Here is a 19,363-nt window from a genome sequence, read left to right on the forward strand (position 1 = left end):
ATAAATTAAAAAAAAAAACGGCCACAATGACAAATAAGAATGTCCCAAAAAAAGGAAAAAAACATTTAAAAAAACATGTGTCAATATTCTCTTTGTATTCATGTTGGTTTTAATGGGGTTTAAAACCAGTTAAAATATGAATTTTAAAGCATTAATTACTTTATTATTATTATTTTTGAAAACTTTACACTTTTATAACCTCAACTAACCTTGCCTTTTCATAAAAAGGTACAATTATCTGATATTTTATATTTAAGGGTCTCTGCTTGTTGGTTGCACCACTTTTTAGTTGGTTGCTCATGTTGATCGAACAGCGTTCTGGTTGTGCAGGACTACCTGGAGGCTCTCCTGGGCGTTTGCTATGACGGTGTGGAAGGGCTCCTGTATCTGTGCCTGTTCTCTCTGCTGGCAGCCTGTGCCTTCTGTGGCCTGCTGTGTGCCGTCCCACGAGCCTGGACCCTCATCGTCATCAGGTACCATTCCTGTTGTGTCACTGCGGGGCATGGCATCGATCGATGTCGCTGACAGGTGCTTGTTTGCTCCTTAGGGACAGGGATTATGATGATATGGATGAGGAGGACCCCTTCAACCCTTCGAGGCGCATCAGCGCGTATAACCCCAGCCGAGCTCAAGTTCACAGTTTCTGCAGTTACAGCAGCAGCATGGGCAGCCAGACCAGCCTTCACCCTCCGCTGCAGGCCACATCCAGCACACCAGAGTACATGTGAGTGTGTGTGTGTGTGAGTGAGAGAGCTGTTGTTTTCTCTCATGCTTGACCCACTTATCTTTCCTCTTCTCCTGCAGGAACCAGTCCATGCTGTTTGAACGCAATCCTCGCTATGAAAACGTCCCATTGATTGGGAGCGGTTCACCACCACCATCGGTATTTTGATTTTTAATCTTATTGACTCAATTTTAATCCTTGTACTGTATGTTCGATGGATTTCACCAACTATTGATTTTTTTTAAGGATTTTCAACTCTTTGATGTAGGGAGTTCACAATCTTCACGAGCCTGCAAATTAAATGAAAGCAGGGCTGTTTTTAATTGATTTTCATTCATAATTTATCTTTAGCTTTTTTAACTAATATATAAATTTTTTCGTATTCCCTGTTTTTCGGGGAGTTTTTTAATATTAAGTTTTAGTCAGTTATTCTATATGCTACTGTTCAAAAGTTTGGGGTTCAGCAAGTAATAATAATAATGATGATTTTATTCAGCAAGGGTCCTTTAAAAGGATAGTTCAATTTGAAATTAATTTTTGATGTGTTTAAGCTTACCTCAAGGGCATCCAAGATGTAGGTGTCTTTGTTTCCGCAGTAGTTTCAATTGTGATATTTTCAGGTCAAACGGTTCTTGTCTGTCAGTCATATAATGGAGGTCTATGGTCACCACCTCAAAGAGCATGCACAGAGAAGTCCTAATTAAACATGATTTAATGACTTATAAATGTAAGTACACATTGATGGCCTAAGACACGAAACGAGCGGTTTGTGTGAGAAAAGTATTTATATGGTTTCTACCTAACATACCAAAAAAATAAATTTCAAAGTGAACTATTCCTTTAAAGGAATAGTTTATTCACGTCCAAATATGAACATTTCCTGAATATTTACTCGCCCCCAGGCCATTCAGCCGAAGAGAAATTCATGTTTTTGAGGAAAACATTCTAAGATCTACGTAATGCAAGTGAACTGGGATCACATTTTTGACAGTCCAAAATCCATATTTAGATGGCTTCAAATGGCCTCACATGACCCCACGACCAAATCAGCATAATATAAGGATTTTTAATATAAGCATTTTTTTAAACAAATAAATTCAGTCTGGATGAGCATAAGATACTTCTTTCAGAAACATTAAAACCTTTGAACGGCAGGTCAATATTCACAATAATTCTAAAATAAAAGCAGATATTTTGTCATGAATGACATCGTAATGTTCTTTGTGGGATTGTGGTGCACAAGATCATGAGAACTGAAGCTTTAAAGCAGATATGGAGCATTACTGCCCCCTAATGTTTCATTTTTTTGTCAGTGGAGTATACATGCAGATAGAAAGGGGAATAATGAGAATTACTATAAGTTGTTAATGCTAAATTATGAATGCAAATGAATTAAAAACAGCCCTGCTTTGATTTAATTGGAAGCCAGTATTCAGGCTCGTGCAGATTGTGAGGTCTAAGATGAATCGTAAGTGAACACGGGTGTAATGGAGAGGAGTCGTGTTACTTGATGCATCGCATAAGGCGTAAAACTCATCACAGGACAGTCTTCTGTCTAATGAACCGATTCCCTACTTCATTTTTAACTGTCAAGACGCTGTATTCACACAGAGATATTTTACAGCTAATTGAGTTCTTTCCCTTTCTTTTATCACATTTTGAAGTTATATCCCCAGACATTTAGAAACAGTAAGTGAGCCTACTGCCCTCCTCCCTACTGTGCTTCTGCCTTCCTTCAACATGCCTAGTTTGTCCTCATTTCCTTCATCAGACGATATCTTCACCCGATCCATAAACGTTCCGTGCGTCCCTATAAACCTTAAGAGCACTGAGCCGTTTTTGAGGTTGTTGTCTTTTGCTTTTTTTTTGCCCAGATATTCATCAGTATCACTCAGCTCTTTTCCTGCACTAATACATCACCTGAAGGCTTGTTCACACATACAGTGATTTTATTTCTGGAGGTTTCCATCCTTGGTGCTTTGGGACGTTCGTATTTACAGATTGGGATGTTGTAATTATGACGTCAGATGAAGCAATTATGTGTAAATATGAAGCAAGATGGTGGTGTATCTTCTTTATTAACTACAAAAACAGTTTTTTTTAACTCCTACTAAATAAAGAACAGGGGGCTTTTTTATATATATTGGGACTCACCTTCTAATTCATAATTTCATGTGTTTCAATCAGACCCATTGGTAATAATATTATTATTCTGCTTATACTGTGGGTACCACACCTCAAAACATCGTCCAAATGATGTATTTCAAGATATTTGTCAGGTTTTTGTCATTTAAAACGGTCTTATGTGTAGGACTAATTTCTTGCGCATCTCATCTCAAGTCTCCGTTGTTAATTCCAAAATGTAATTTTAGAGCTAGTAAAAGAGGCTTATTAGAAGAGTTATTAATGCAGTTATATATATATATATATATATATATATATATATATATATATATATATATATATATTGTTATATATTGTTATATTGTTAAACATCACGTTACTGAATGTGTTTGAGTGGGAGAGAGAGCAGGAGAAAGAGAATATGCTTTCCGTACATAATAAAACGTAATTTTGCGTCAAAAAAACAAAACAAAAAAAAACCCATTTGAAATAATTTGTAATTTTTTTATCCTACTTATCCTACTATATTTGTTGCTGGGTCAGTGTCGTTGTTGTTTTTGGTTCTTTTGCTGTTTAAAATAACCGAAATCATTTGGCGAAGTGATATGGAACTATAATGCGGTCAGGAACTGCCTGGAACTACTTTAGCTGTTCATTTCCCTGCAAATAATTGGACACCAATCAGATTCAAGCATTCAGCAGCCCATAGTATAATGTAAAATATTGCATAATAAAATTTATATTAATAATTTTGCCCTTTGTGCATGTAACTTGGCTAGAAGAAAATAAATTATATAATACATAGTAAATAAACAAATTATAATTGTAGAGTGTGCACTTAACTTGAATACACCATCATCTACAGTGCCTGGTGGGAAACGGATCAGTCACAGGCTGCGTCCCAATTCGCCCCCAATTCGGTCATCATGTGTGCGATGAGTGTGACGTACAACAACAGAAGCTTACGCAGTTACACTAGTGAACTCACTCTCACTTTTAAACTCACCGATAAACTCACTTTTATTGGTCACTGCACTGTTCATTAGCATAAAGACACTGGACACGCCCACTTTGCATCAAAAAAGTTTGCTTTAACTAATTTTGCCTCATAATTTCTCACTGCAGATCACTGTATGCGTGCGTGAACAAGGCTTGAGGGTCTTTTGCCTGTGGCTTTCACACATGCCATTATCCAAAGTCCATCGAATACAGTGTTTATCTTCCTGTTTCTTTATCTATTGCAGTATTCACCCAGCATGAGGACCACTTACCTGTCCATGACTGATGCCCAAATCAGACACTTCGGGACAGACTTTCAGGTGTAGGTTTTTTCGGGTCCTCTTCCCAAAGGAGTCTCTGGCAGCGTGAGATGAAGATTAAAATCACTCAGCGTCTTCAAAGCATCTCAAAGGACACGTGGGTGGTAAAGCATTAAAGGGAGTTCTCAAAGAGAACTGAATGCCATCCAGACCTTTAGAGTACTCTTCTCATTTAGAAGGCAAAGGATACCTCAGAGCTTTATGGGTGAGCTCTGATCATGTGTAAATATTTGCTTACTCTCCTCAGGGGCTCGTCAGATCATCGATGAATTGTTTTCTGAAAAAAAAAAACATATCTTAAAGGGATAGTTCACCCAAAAATGAAAAATTTGTCATACTCACTCTCAAGTTGTTCCAAACCTGCATGAATTCCTTTTTTCTGCTGAACACAAAATAATATATTTTGAAGAATGTCGGTAACCAGACAGTTGATGAGCCCCAGTTAACTTCCATAGTAGGGAAAGACAACATATGGAAGTCAATGGGTGCCGTCAAATGTCTGGTTACTTAACATATCTTATTTTGTGAGTAAATCCACAGGTTTAGGTCAGATGTTTGGGTGAACTATCCCTTTAAATGTCTTTGAATAATAATACTTCAGCTTAGGTTGTGTAAATGGCGATTAATAGCTCAGATTAATCACTTAAATAGAAAGGAAAAAAGCGATTGCATTTTACCACACAAAGGCCTTGAGCTTCATAATGAGCCTTAAATGAATATTTCTCAGTACTGGTTAATGATGCAGCCTGAGAGAAATGATCAATTGGGATGGCTCTCTGCGATCTGACGGACTAGTCTTGAATATATTTTGCATGAGGAACAAGGTGTTTTATTTGAGTGCCTCTCGTTAAATATACTTCTTTTGCCGCGTTCCAGGCAACTTGTAACCCGTGTTTTTCCAGCCTTATGCTCGTTTTTTTGTAAATAGGCTCATTTTACAACTCCCCCAGAGTTAAACAGTTGAGTTTTACAGTTTTCAAATATATTCATCTGATTTTTTGATATTTAGAAGAATATCAGTAACCAGACAGTTTCTGGTCTCATTGACTTCCATAGTAGGAAAAAAAATATACTATGGAAGTCAATGAGACCAGAAACTGTCTGGTTACTGATATTCTTCTAAATTTCCGAAAATCAGCTGAATGGATTCAAAAACGGTAAAACTCAACTATTTAACTCTGGGGGAGCTGTAAAATGAGCCTATTTACAAAAAAGTGGAGTATCCCTTTAAAGTGCACTGGAACAGCAGTCAAACCCGTGACTTCCCACTCGTGAACTCGTACTAGATCGATGTACTCCCAGTCACATAGCACGCAAAACCATACATTACAAACCAACGGTTTGTTTACATCTAACATAGACTTACTATATTCCGGACACTATGCACAGTAAAACGTTCCAAAGTTTGATTGACACATTTTGGACTAATCATTTAGGAGAAATCTTGAAAAAACTGCCGGGAGACGCAGTGTCCGGATCACCGTGAGGACGGTGTTCCTGACGGCTGAACATTCGGACATTTAAGGAGGAGTCATTTCTACAAAAAAAAAAAAAAAAAAAAAAAACGCATTTTAACAACTATGAGTTGGTGAAATAATCATATTAATCTTCATAACCTTGTTGTATAAGAATCTATACACTCTTTTAATCCACAATTGCTCATGTGAGCATTATATTCTAACATATTTAATCATTTTAAATATTATTATTTTTGAATCCCTACCAATAGTACAAAAAGTCAAAATATTTGCAAATTGTAATTCGTAATTATTTTTTTAAGACCATAAAAATATTTTTGTTGTCATTTTCTGGTGGGTGATCGTGTAAGAGCCGTTTTCTACAGAGGTAATCTCCTCTGCCTTTTGTCCTGTCGGAAAACCTTCCATTTTCTGAACAGCCAATGTACGTTAGAAACTCATGATTTCTTTGAAACGACTGGCTCTGGAAAGGGTTGGTTGGAATCGAAAGAGGAGGCAAAGACGACACGTGTATGCCGTGACCTGAAAGTGTTTATTTATAGAATTTGAGATAAAAGGTCAAGTGTCCGGAATTAGTGTCTACGTTAGGCTACCTACCACAATTTCTTGCGCTCAGGTAGTTTGGCGTGACTGGCCAGGAATGCGACAATGTCGTGAGTAGTGGTTTGATCGTGATTTACTTGCTCAAAAACCTGCCTGGAACGCAGCATATGTTATGATGTGATTTTGCCTCGTGAAAGTCTGTGTTCTAGTAGTCAAATATTCATTCCAGACAAATTTCACGAGGCTCACAGCACACAATGAAGATAAACATAATAAGTTATTTTCTGCAACAGTAGATATGGGGATGAACTATTTGGATATGTAAATCACTGACTGGCTATAGTTGTTTGTTTGGTTCAAGCGTCTTGATGTTGCTCGTTGTGTATTCAAACTGCATCAAACAAAGCTGACGAAGCCTATTTTTCTAGGTTAAGCATTTTAGTGTTTCTACTGATGTACTGTAGATATGGCCATTTCTAAAGAAATGTCTTTATTAAGGTTTTTATTTTTTATTTTATTTTTTTAAATGCTCAACATACTGCTGTTTCTACCAACAGCTGTTTATGATCCCAATGAATGAAAAAGTATACAATTTGATTAGATGATAGCCTACATGTTGAATTCTACCACTATATTATCTTTATTTGTCTGCATTTCAAAAGTGCTGTTTTTAATTGTTTATGTAATGCATTTCTGGGTCATTTAATTCAATAAATATTTTTTTTTGTATTAAGTTTATTATTCTTAATTCATGCGTCATATTCAGTGCTCACTGTGTGAAAATATGGTTTGGTATGAAGGAAGAATTATCCTCTCAACCAAATATTTTTTTGTAGGGGTGAAAAATAAATAAATAAAATATAGTTGATGTATAGATAAATAGATATTTATATATAATATAAATTATTATATAATTGTATTATATATATATATATATATATATATATATATATATATATATATATATATATAATGTATTTATTATTTTTATATAAATCTTATCAATATTTACACATTTTAAAGTGTCATTAATAATGTAAAACACTAAGTCAAATATTTTATATAAAATTGTATTTTGGCAATTGAGTTATATGAATAATTCAATAACTGATGATGGGCAAAGGAGAATCCCAGTAAAATAGATTTATCTGAAAGGTAAAATTATTCTATGACATATACATGGCATATGAGTATTTATTGAATTGCCATGCATATTTTAATTGAAGATATGTCGTAAAATATTGATGTGTTCATGTCCACAAATCCCTAATTAACAAACAGACAAAAAAAAAATATGATATTCAATCTAATGCAATGTCAGTTTCTCCTGACTAAATCGCACAAATGTTGATCTTTAGATGAAATTATTAAATCAAAGATCATCAAAATTGCTGAGATGAGATTTTGTGCCAACTAATGGTCAGGAGAAGAAATTATAATTTTACCAGTTTACCCCATGTTACTATAAATGAATGAATTAATAAATGAATGTATTGTACAAAGCGAAAGATAGGGGCGCCAGACAGTCCCATCATAGACGCTAGAGGGCGCAGCTGAGGGCCTTTATAAACACAACACGCGCTTAAAGAGCCATATGAAACAGATGAATACAAAAAGCTTGACACAGCGGGAGTAAAGAGCACTTTACACTTTTGAAGTAAAGAGCAGCTAGCCTTTCAGATGAGATATAATATTAGAAGAGAGGAGGGGATGTGGTGGTTTATTCTCGATGGGAAATGTTTTCGGCAGAGAGAGACAACCCAGTCGAGTGACTGAGCAGGACAGGGCGATATTGGTAAGATCAATCAATATAAGGCGATCAGCACTATCACACTCTCTCACACACAAACACATGCGCACTTGTGTTGGGTTTGTGTCGTTGCCTACACGTGTAAACACACTATACTGTATGCGTCTGAAATGAGTTTATACTGAACTGCGAATAAAAGGATTAGATAAGCTGTCCTACTTTACAGAACACAGAATGTATGTCTGTAGAAACGGGTATTATATGTTATATATTATAGAATACAGAACAGTGTCTGTAGAATAAAGTAGAACAGATAGAACAGAATAGAACAGGGCCGTTTATTTTAAAATAAAGTACTACAACAGAACACCGTCTATTAAAGAATTTAGAACAACAACTTTTATTGAATAGAATTAAATGGAATAGTGTCAATTGTAGAACATAATGTATAAATAAAATTTGAAAAAAAATACCAACAAGTGTAGAATACAGGTGAACAGAGCTTGAATACATATGTAGAAAATAGAGCAGAACAGATCTGCATCCAACAATGTTTGAGAATAGAGTTTGTTATAGAATAAATAAGAGCATATATTATTTAATAGAATGAAATGGAATAGTATCAATTATAGAACATGATGTATTAGAATGAAATGCAACAAGTGTAGAATATAGGTTAACAGAGCTGTATGTTATAGAATAGAACAGAACAGGTGAAGAATAGAATAGAGCAGAACCGATCTTCATTGATTATAGAAGAGAGTAAAACAATGTTCTATGTTATAGAACATAACAATCTTTGAGAATAGAGTTTGTTATAGAATAGAGTAGAACATATTTTATGAAAAGAATGAAATGGAATAGTATCAATTATAGAACATAATGTATTAAAATAAAATGGGAAAAGTTTAGTGAACAGATCCGTATGCTAACAGAGCAGGTGTAGAACAGAATAGAGTTTAACAGATCTGCATCGATTATAGAAAAGAGTAAAACAACAGTATCTTATAGAACATAACAATGTTTGTGTATAGAATAGAACATAATGTTCGTGAATAGAACAGTATATTATAGAACAGAACAGTTTATTGTAGAATAGAGAACATATTTTATTGAATAGAATTAGATGGAATTAAAATGATTATAGAACATGATGTTTTAGAAAAAATGCAACAGAATTGAACAGATCTGCATTGATTATGGAATAGAGTAAAACAACAGTATCTTATAGAACATAACAATGTTCGTGAATAGAATAGAACAGTATATTATAGAACAGAACAGTTTATTATAGAATAGAGTAGAACATATTTTATTGAATAGAATTAAATGGAATTGAACCGATTATAGAACATGATGTTTTAGAATAAAATGCAACAGAATTGAACAGATCTGCATTGATTATAGAATAGAGTAAAACAAAAGAATCTCATAGAACATAACAATGTTCGTGAAGAGAATAAAACAGTATATTATAGAACAGAACAGAACAGTTTATTATAGAATAGAGTAGAACATCTTTTATTGAATAGAATTAAATGGAATTGAACCGATTATAGAACATGATGTTTTAGAATAAAATGCAACAGAATTTAACAGATCTGCATCGATTATAGAATAGAGGAAAACAAAAGAATCTTATAGAACATAACAATGTTCGTGAAGAGAATAAAACAGTATATTATAGAACAGAACAGTTTATTATAGAATAGAGTAGAACATCTTTTATTGAATAGAATTAAATGGAATTGAACCGATTATAGAACATGATGTTTTAGAATAAAATGCAACAGAATTGAACAGATCTGCATTGATTATAGAATAGAGTAAAACAAAAGAATCTCATAGAACATAACAATGTTCGTGAAGAGAATAAAACAGTATATTATAGAACAGAACAGAACAGTTTATTATAGAATAGAGTAGAACATCTTTTATTGAATAGAATTAAATGGAATTGAACCGATTATAGAACATGATGTTTTAGAATAAAATGCAACAGAATTTAACAGATCTGCATCGATTATAGAATAGAGGAAAACAAAAGAATCTTATAGAACATAACAATGTTCGTGAAGAGAATAAAACAGTATATTATAGAACAGAACAGTTTATTATAGAATAGAGTAGAACATCTTTTATTGAATAGAATTAAATGGAATTGAACCGATTATAGAACACAATGTTTTCTAATAAAATACAACAGAATTGTATCAAGCAAAACTGAATTACAGAATAATGCGTAGAAAACAGAACAACGTTTAATAGAATAATATATAATTTAGATTTACCATAGAATTTATTGGCTATTCTATTCTACACTCAAATGTAAATATAAACTTAGGATAGAAGCTAATTAAGGGGACTGTCTGCACTCTTTTTTATCAGAACACACAGGAACGTTGTTTCAGCGTTCACTGTTGCACACAGATCCATGTCTGTGTATTCATCTAAGTCAAGAAACTGGCACATTTATGAATAAGAAGTGCTTCTGTAAGTGAGCTGTCATGTTTCTACATCACATCCTGTCACTGGATCACAGCAGCTGAAGCAGCAGAGAGATAAACTGAAACAATATCAGAAGAAAATCACATTACAGTTGGAGAAAGAGAGACATCTGGCCAAACTGCTCCTGAAGGATGGCATGAAAGAGTAAGACAATTCAGATTATGCAACCATTCATGATATCCGATCACCCAAAGTCACCCATCATGCATTGCACAGTGCCTTTTATTGTGCTGCCACATGGCCAAAGTGATTTTGGTTGATTCACTAATACATGTGACTCATACATTTCACAGGCGAGCTCTTCTGCTGCTCAAAAAGAAACGCTACCAAGATCTCCTGCTGGACAAGACCGAGGTCCAGATAGCCAACCTGGAGCGCATGGTGGGTTTACATGATATTATTCATAATTAACTATTAAATCATTAATATATGAAAGATATGAATTACATTCTGAATATGCCTCATTCAGGTTCAAGATATTGAATTTGCTCAGATTGAAGTAAAGGTCATCGAGGGTTTAAAAGCTGGGAATGACTGTCTTAAGCAAATTCACGAGGTAAGTCTCTATATTGACTGAAACTAGTTTAAAGTCAGCATGAAATGGAAGTTGCGATAGTCTTTTGTTCTCTATTGTGGCGTGGATGGTTCATTGGTCTGTTTTGGTGTTGTGCAGTGGGCGATGTAGTTTGTAACAGCGTGTTACTGTTGCTCATTGTTTTGGGATTAAAGGATTAAACCTAACACTCTTAGATTACAGCAGAGCTGACCTGTCTTTGTTTTGTCCTGGGCTATAGTACCATGAAGACCTCTGAAAAAAAGGCCTTTTTCGTTAAATCACACATTTATGCGCAAATGCAAACTGCCCTATTAATTTCTGTGGGGTGTTTCAATGCTTGTGAGCAACAGTAACCAAATGAGGGTGGAGGTTAGCGAAAGGTCAATAATGTTATGAATATTTCCAAAGTCTATTATGAGCATTTGACTGAAGTAATTATTTTTTTTGCCACGGATTTATTTTTTATCTTCTCAGGTCATGTCAATTGAGGAGGTGGAGAGAATACTGGAGGAGACGCAGGAGGCCATTGAGTATCAGAAGGTTATAACTGTCACATTCAGAACGACGCTAAATGGACTTTAAACACGCCAAATCTATGACACTCATTGCATTGCATTACATAACACAGTCAAACAAACCAAGTGGCATTTATATTAAAGAAAGGCCGCACAAGAACACTCTTAATAAATGTTTCTTGAGCATCAAATCATCATATTAGAATGATTTCTGAAGGATCATGTGACCCTGAAGACTAGGAGTATTGATGATGAAAATTCAGCTTTGACATCACAGGAATAAATTACATTTTACAATATATTCAAATAATAATAATAATAATAAAAAACTGACTCAACCGTATTTGAAAAACAACAGACTCGGCCTCGACTCGGAATAGACCCTTCAAAGACTCGTCTTGACTCGGACTCGACCGTGTTTGAAAACCAACGTACTCTGTCTCGACTCGGACTCGACCCTTCAAAGACTCGTGTTGACTCGGACTCGACCGTATTTGAAAACCAACGGACTCGGTCTCGCCTCGGACTCGAATCTTCAAAGACTCACCTTGACTCGGACTCAACCGTTTTTGAAAACCAACGTACTCTGTCTTGACTCGGACTCGACCCTTCAAAGACTCGTGTTGACTCGGACTCAACCATATTTGAAAACCAACGGACTCTGTCTCAACTCGGACTCGACCCTTCAAAGACTCACCTTGACTCGGACTCGACCGTATTTGAAAACCAATGGACTCTGTCTCGACTCGGACTCGACCCTTCAAAGACTCGGTCTTGACTCGGACTCAAATGTATTTGAAAAACAACAGACTCGGCCTCGACTCGGACTCGACCCTTCAAAGACTCACCTTGACTCGGACTCGACCATATTTGAAAACCAACGTACTCTGTCTCGACTCGGACTCGACCCTTCAAAGACTCGTGTTGACTCGGACTCGACCGTATTTGAAAACCAACGGACTCTGTCTCGCCTCGGACTCGAATCTTCAAAGACTCATCTTGACTCGGACTCGACCGTATTTGAAAACCAACGTACTCTGTCTCGACTCGGACTCGACCCTTCAAAGACTCGTGTTGACTCGGACTCGACCGTATTTGAAAACCAACAGACTCTGTCTCAACTCGGACTCGACCCTTCAAAGACTCGTCTTGACTCAGACTCGACCGTATTTGAAAACCAACGGACTTTGTCTCAACTCGGACTCGACCCTTCAAAGACTCACCTTGACTCGGACTCAACCGTTTTTGAAAACCAACGTACTCAGTCTCGACTCGGACTCGACCCTTCAAAGACTCGTGTTGACTCGGACTCGACCGTATTTGAAAACCAACGGACTCGGCCTCGACTCGGAATAGACCCTTCAAAGACTCGTCTTGACTCGGACTCGACCATGTTTGAAAACCAACGTACTCAGTCTCGACTCGGACTCGACCCTTCAAAGACTCGTCTTGACTCGAACTCGACCGTGTTTGAAAACCAACATACTCAGTCTCGACTCGGACTCGACCCTTCAAAGACTCGTCTTGACTCGGACTCAACCTTATTTGAAAACCAACGTACTCTGTCTCAACTCGGACTCGACCCTTCAAAGACTCACCTTGACTCGGACTCAACCGTTTTTGAAAACCAACGTACTCAGTCTCGACTCGGACTCGACCCTTCAAAGACTCGTGTTGACTCGGACTCGACCGTATTTGAAAACCAACGGACTCGGCCTCGACTCGGAATAGACCCTTCAAAGACTCGTCTTGACTCGGACTCGACCATGTTTGAAAACCAACGTACTCAGTCTCGACTCGGACTCGACCCTTCAAAGACTCGTCTTGACTCGGACTCGACCGTGTTTGAAAACCAACATACTCAGTCTCGACTCGGACTCGACCCTTCAAAGACTCGTCTTGACTCGGACTCAACCTTATTTGAAAACCAACGTACTCTGTCTCAACTCGGACTCGACCCTTCAAAGACTCACCTTGACTCGGACTCGACCGTATTTGAAAACCAACGGACTCTGTCTCGACTCGGACTCGACCCTTCAAAGACTCGTCTTGACTCGGACTCAACCGTATTTGAAAAACAACAGACTCGGCCTCGACTCGGACTCGAATCTTCAAAGACTCACCTTGACTCGGACTCGACCATTATTGAAAACCAACGTACTCTGTCTCGACTCGGACTCGACCCTTCAAAGACTCGTGTTGACTCGGACTCGACCGTATTTGAAAACCAACGGACTCGGTCTCGCCTCGGACTCGAATCTTCAAAGACTCACCTTGACTCGGACTCAACCGTTTTTGAAAACCAACATACTCTGTCTTGACTCGGACTCGACCCTTCAAAGACTCGTGTTGACTCGGACTCAACCATATTTGAAAACCAACGGACTCTGTCTCAACTCGGACTCAACCCTTCAAAGACTCACCTTGACTCGGACTCGACCGTATTTGAAAACCAACGGACTCTGTCTCGACTCGGACTCGACCTTTCAAAGACTCACCTTGACTCGGACTCAACCGTATTTGAAAAACAACAGACTCGGCCTCGACTCGGACTCGACCCTTCAAAGACTCACCTTGATTTGGACTCGACCATATTTGAAAACCAACGTACTCTGTCTCGACTCGGACTCGACCCTTCAAAGACTCGTGTTGACTCGGACTCGACCGTATTTGAAAACCAACGGACTCGGTCTCGCCTCGGACTCGAATCTTCAAAGACTCACCTTGACTCGGACTCAACCGTTTTTGAAAACCAACGTACTCTGTCTTGACTCGGACTCGACCCTTCAAAGACTCGTGTTGACTCGGACTCAACCATATTTGAAAACCAACGGACTCTGTCTCAACTCGGACTCGACCCTTCAAAGACTCACCTTGACTCGGACTCGACCGTATTTGAAAACCAACGGACTCTGTCTCAACTCGGACTCGACCCTTCAAAGACTCACCTTGACTCGGACTCGACCATTATTGAAAACCAACGTACTCTGTCTCGACTCGGACTCGACCCTTCAAAGACTCGTGTTGACTCGGACTCGACCGTATTTGAAAACCAACGGACTCTGTCTCGCCTCGGACTCGAATCTTCAAAGACTCACCTTGACTCGGACTCAACCGTTTTTGAAAACCAACGTACTCTGTCTTGACTCGGACTCGACCCTTCAAAGACTCGTGTTGACTCGGACTCAACCATATTTGAAAACCAACGGACTCTGTCTCAACTCGGACTCGACCCTTCAAAGACTCACCTTGACTCGGACTCGACCGTATTTGAAAACCAATGGACTCTGTCTCGACTCGGACTCGACCCTTCAAAGACTCGGTCTTGACTCGGACTCAAATGTATTTGAAAAACAACAGACTCGGCCTCGACTCGGACTCGACCCTTCAAAGACTCACCTTGACTCGGACTCGACCATATTTGAAAACCAACGTACTCTGTCTCGACTCGGACTCGACCCTTCAAAGACTCGTGTTGACTCGGACTCGACCGTATTTGAAAACCAACGGACTCTGTCTCGCCTCGGACTCGACTCTTCAAAGACTCACCTTGACTCGGACTCGACCGTATTTGAAAACCAACGGACTCTGTCTCGACTCGGACTCGACCCTTCAAAGACTCGTCTTGACTCGGACTCGACCGTGTTTGAAAACCAACGTACTCTGTCTCGACTCGGACTCGACCCTTCAAAGACTCACCTTGACTCGGACTCGACCATATTTGAAAACCAACGGACTCTGTCTCAACTCGGACTCGAATCTTCAAAGACTCACCTTGACTCGATCTCGACCGTATTTGAAAACCAACAGACTCTGTCTCAACTCGGACTCGACCCTTCAAAGACTCGTCTTGACTCAGACTCGACCGTATTTGAAAACCAACGGACTTTGTCTCAACTCGGACTCGACCCTTCAAAGACTCACCTTGACTCGGACTCAACCGTTTTTGAAAACCAACGTACTCAGTCTCGACTCGGACTCGACCCTTCAAAGACTCACCTTGACTCGGACTCGACCGTATTTGAAAACCAACGTACTCTGTCTCGACTCGGACTCGACCCTTCAAAGACTCGTGTTGACTCGGACTCGACCGTATTTGAAAACCAACGGACTCTGTCTCGCCTCGGACTCGACTCTTCAAAGACTCACCTTGACTCGGACTCGACCGTATTTGAAAACCAACGGACTCTGTCTCGACTCGGACTCGACCCTTCAAAGACTCGTCTTGACTCAGACTCGACCGTATTTGAAAACCAACGGACTTTGTCTCAACTCGGACTCGACCCTTCAAAGACTCACCTTGACTCGGACTCAACCGTTTTTGAAAACCAACGTACTCAGTCTCGACTCGGACTCGACCCTTCAAAGACTCACCTTGACTCGGACTCGACCGTATTTGAAAACCAACGTACTCTGTCTCGACTCGGACTCGACCCTTCAAAGACTCGTGTTGACTCGGACTCGACCGTATTTGAAAACCAACGGACTCTGTCTCGCCTCGGACTCGACTCTTCAAAGACTCACCTTGACTCGGACTCGACCGTATTTGAAAACCAACGGACTCTGTCTCGACTCGGACTCGACCCTTCAAAGACTCGTCTTGACTCGGACTCGACCGTGTTTGAAAACCAACGTACTCTGTCTCGACTCGGACTCGACCCTTCAAAGACTCACCTTGACTCGGACTCGACCATATTTGAAAACCAACGGTCTCTGTCTCAACTCGGACTCGAATCTTCAAAGACTCACCTTGACTCGATCTCGACCGTATTTGAAAACCAACAGACTCTGTCTCAACTCGGACTCGACCCTTCAAAGACTCGTCTTGACTCAGACTCGACCGTATTTGAAAACCAACGGACTTTGTCTCAACTCGGACTCGACCCTTCAAAGACTCACCTTGACTCGGACTCAACCGTTTTTGAAAACCAACGTACTCAGTCTCGACTCGGACTCGACCCTTCAAAGACTCGTGTTGACTCGGACTCGACCATATTTGAAAACCAATGGACTCTGTCTCAACTCGGACTCGACCCTTTAAAGACTCGTCTTGACTCGGACTCAACCGTATTTGAAAAACAACAGACTCGGCCTCGACTCGGAATAGACCCTTCAAAGACTCGTCTTGACTCGGACTCGACCATGTTTGAAAACCAACGTACTCAGTCTCGACTCGGACTCGACCCTTCAAAGACTCGTCTTGACTCGGACTCGACCGTGTTTGAAAACCAACATACTCAGTCTCGACTCGGACTCGACCCTTCAAAGACTCGTCTTGACTCGGACTCAACCTTATTTGAAAACCAACGGACTCTGTCTCAACTCGGACTCGACCCTTCAAAGACTCACCTTGACTCGGACTCGACCGTATTTGAAAACCAACGGACTCTGTCTCGACTCGGACTCGACCCTTCAAAGACTCGTCTTGACTCTGACTCAACCGTATTTGAAAAACAACAGACTCGGCCTCGACTCGGACTCGACCCTTCAAAGACTCACCTTGACTCGGACTTGACCATTATTGAAAACCAACGTACTCTGTCTCGACTCGGACTCGACCCTTCAAAGACTCGTGTTGACTCGGACTCGACCGTATTTGAAAACCAACGGACTCGGTCTCGCCTCGGACTCGAATCTTCAAAGACTCACCTTGACTCGGACTCAACCGTTTTTGAAAACCAACATACTCTGTCTTGACTCGGACTCGACCCTTCAAAGACTCGTGTTGACTCGGACTCAACCATATTTGAAAACCAACGGACTCTGTCTCAACTCGGACTCAACCCTTCAAAGACTCACCTTGACTCGGACTCGACCGTATTTGAAAACCAACGGACTCTGTCTCGACTCGGACTCGACCTTTCAAAGACTCACCTTGACTCGGACTCAACCGTATTTGAAAAACAACAGACTCTGTCTTGACTCGGACTCGACCCTTCAAAGACTCACCTTGACTCGGACTCGACCGTATTTGAAAACCAACGGACTCTGTCTCGACTCGGACTCGACCTTTCAAAGACTCACCTTGACTCGGACTCAACCGTATTTGAAAAACAACAGACTCTGTCTTGACTCGGACTCGACCCTTCAAAGACTCACCTTGACTCAGACTCAACCGTATTTGAAAACCAACGTACTCGGTCTCGACTCGGACTCGACCCTTCAAAGACTCGTCTTGACTCGGACTCGACTGTATCCGAAAACCAACGGACTCGGTCTCGACTCGGACTCGACCCTTCAAAAACTTGGTCTTGACTCGGCTTAGGCGAGTCACTATTTAGGGGATGAGACCGCTTAAGCTGAGTCAAGACCAAGTTTTTGAAGGGTCGAGACCAAGACCGTCTCGACCCTTCAGGTGGTGTTGTTTTAGTACTTATAAATAACACTAAGTCTAACTTGGAAATGAGGCCCGATGTCCAAAATTCTGAACCACCCCTTTAAAAGAGTTTCAAATATGAGGTTTTTTTTTTTTTTTTGCTCAACTGTGGGCGTATTGATTACATTTATAACACAAAATAAAATATTGAATAAAAGCCTTCCTTTTGCCATGCTGCTCTTCTCTGGTTTTTATTGCCTTGAATCTCTAACTGCTTCTTGAAACTTCTTCCCTAACAGCAAATTGATGAACTGCTTGCGGGTTGGTTGACAGCAGAGGATGAGGATGCTGTTTTAGCCGAGCTGGAGGCCATCACTCAGGTATGGGCATCTTTACCTGTCATCCGTCTTCATCATCGCTCGCTGGTCCTGATCCAACGCCTCTCTATCTCTCTCTCTCTCTCTCCAACCCGGCCAGGGAGAAGACAAAACCCTTCCAGAATTACCCACAGATCCACTGCCAGCGGTGTCTATGGGAGAGACAGGTGTTGTTTTAGTACTGTCAAACAGAGTGGTTTGTGAGAATGACATGGCTTTTTTATTTGGCTTTCCGTCACTCTCTTTGTGCTCTGTGTCTTTTACAGAGAGAAAAGAGCCAGAGCGAGAGATGCTGGCAGCGTAATGTGTGATCTTACAACCTGGCTCATCACTTTGGTCTAAATGAAAGGAAGAGCTAGAGGAATATAATTGAGAGAAAAGAAGGCTTTCGTGGGATTATGGAATAGGCACATGTCAGAAGCATTTCCCACGGTCATGGGGAAACTTCAGGGAATGTCAGGGGGGATTTACTTTTTGGGATTTCCAGACTTGAAAAAGTCATGAATGTCATTTAAATCGTAAGAATTAAAATGTATTCACAAACGATTCGAATCATTGGTCAAAGACATGGAATCCCTGTAGACCATAAATGCTGTTGTGACAAAAACAGAAGAATCAAGTTGCTTTGGATAAAAAACATCTGTAAAATGCGTATAAATGACATGGTTTACAGTGACATTCTACATCAAGTTCTTCTATTAAAACGGCTATTAGTTTTAGTATGTTCACATTTGATTTAAACTATGAACTATGAGAATTTTTAAGTAGCAAATTTCAATAATTTTCCATAAAAGCACATTTACAGAATCTGTTTAAATAATGTGTTTGGTTGTGTGTGTTTTTTAGTCTTTTCATGTGTGCAATAAATCCTTCAAGAGCTTGGGTTAAAATCTGTGTATTTTACAATGTAAACTAGATTGATTTCGTGGCTGTGCCACTTGGAGGTGTGTTAGCATCACATGACCACCAGGGGGCTCTTTATATCACTAATTGAGAGGAAATAAATCTGTGCTGACAGATAAACAAAACTGACAATCCTCTTCCGATGGCTTAGTTTGTGTTTGCAATGTAAACCTTCTGTTCATGTATGGAAATTCTGAATCTGTGCGTGTTATTTTATGTCTATCAGTTTTCTATTGAAAACTACTTATAG

General features: G+C 39.5%; 2 protein-coding genes across 4 annotated transcripts in view; both read left to right on the forward strand.

The window, feature by feature from the left end:
• ttyh2l (tweety homolog 2, like) overlaps window positions 1-4,312 on the forward strand; it is a 45,031-nt gene extending 40,719 nt beyond the window's left edge. Inside the window, exons 11-15 of one of the 2 annotated variants that reach the window (XM_039685614.2) lie at window positions 331-473; window positions 548-724; window positions 805-883; window positions 2,389-2,413; window positions 4,093-4,312. In XM_039685614.2, the coding sequence (XP_039541548.2) occupies window positions 331-473; window positions 548-724; window positions 805-883; window positions 2,389-2,413; window positions 4,093-4,133 (465 nt within the window). In that variant the 3' untranslated portion in view covers window positions 4,134-4,312. The remainder of the gene's footprint in view (window positions 1-330; window positions 474-547; window positions 725-804; window positions 884-2,388; window positions 2,414-4,092) is intronic. The other variant, XM_039685613.2, reaches the window with a different exon arrangement.
• A 3,464-nt stretch (window positions 4,313-7,776) lies between these two features.
• On the forward strand, window positions 7,777-19,237 carry chmp6a (charged multivesicular body protein 6a). Of its 2 annotated transcripts, none has more exons than XM_039685859.2 (8): window positions 7,777-7,983; window positions 10,484-10,590; window positions 10,740-10,827; window positions 10,916-11,002; window positions 11,477-11,542; window positions 18,133-18,213; window positions 18,311-18,377; window positions 18,477-19,237. In XM_039685859.2, the coding sequence occupies exons 1-8, from the start codon at window positions 7,918-7,920 to the stop codon at window positions 18,512-18,514; spliced, it is 600 nt and encodes a 199-aa protein (XP_039541793.2). In that variant the 5' UTR covers window positions 7,777-7,917; the 3' UTR covers window positions 18,515-19,237. The 2 variants fall into 2 exon arrangements, with proteins under 2 accessions (XP_039541793.2, XP_039541792.2); XM_039685858.2 differs by having other exon boundaries at window positions 7,778-7,983; window positions 10,481-10,590.
• The last annotated feature ends 126 nt before the right edge of the window (window positions 19,238-19,363 follow it).

The sequence above is a fragment of the Pimephales promelas genome, chromosome 3, assembly GCF_988280905.1.
Source record: "Pimephales promelas chromosome 3, fPimPro1.hap1.1, whole genome shotgun sequence".
NCBI lineage: Eukaryota > Metazoa > Chordata > Actinopteri > Cypriniformes > Leuciscidae > Pimephales > Pimephales promelas.

What these genes read in the sequence shown, in the direction of transcription:
- chmp6a (XM_039685858.2), top strand. Translation starts at nt 7,918, where the DNA reads ATGGGAAATGTTTTCGGCAGAGAGAGACAACCCAGTCGAGTGACTGAG. An exon ending in CTGAAGGATGGCATGAAAGA is followed by an intron (nt 10,591 to 10,739) that starts GTAAGACAATTC and finishes TACATTTCACAG; the next exon opens with GCGAGCTCTTCTGCTGCTCA. An exon ending in GGTGTCTATGGGAGAGACAG is followed by an intron (nt 18,378 to 18,476) that starts GTGTTGTTTTAG and finishes TGTCTTTTACAG; the next exon opens with AGAGAAAAGAGCCAGAGCGA.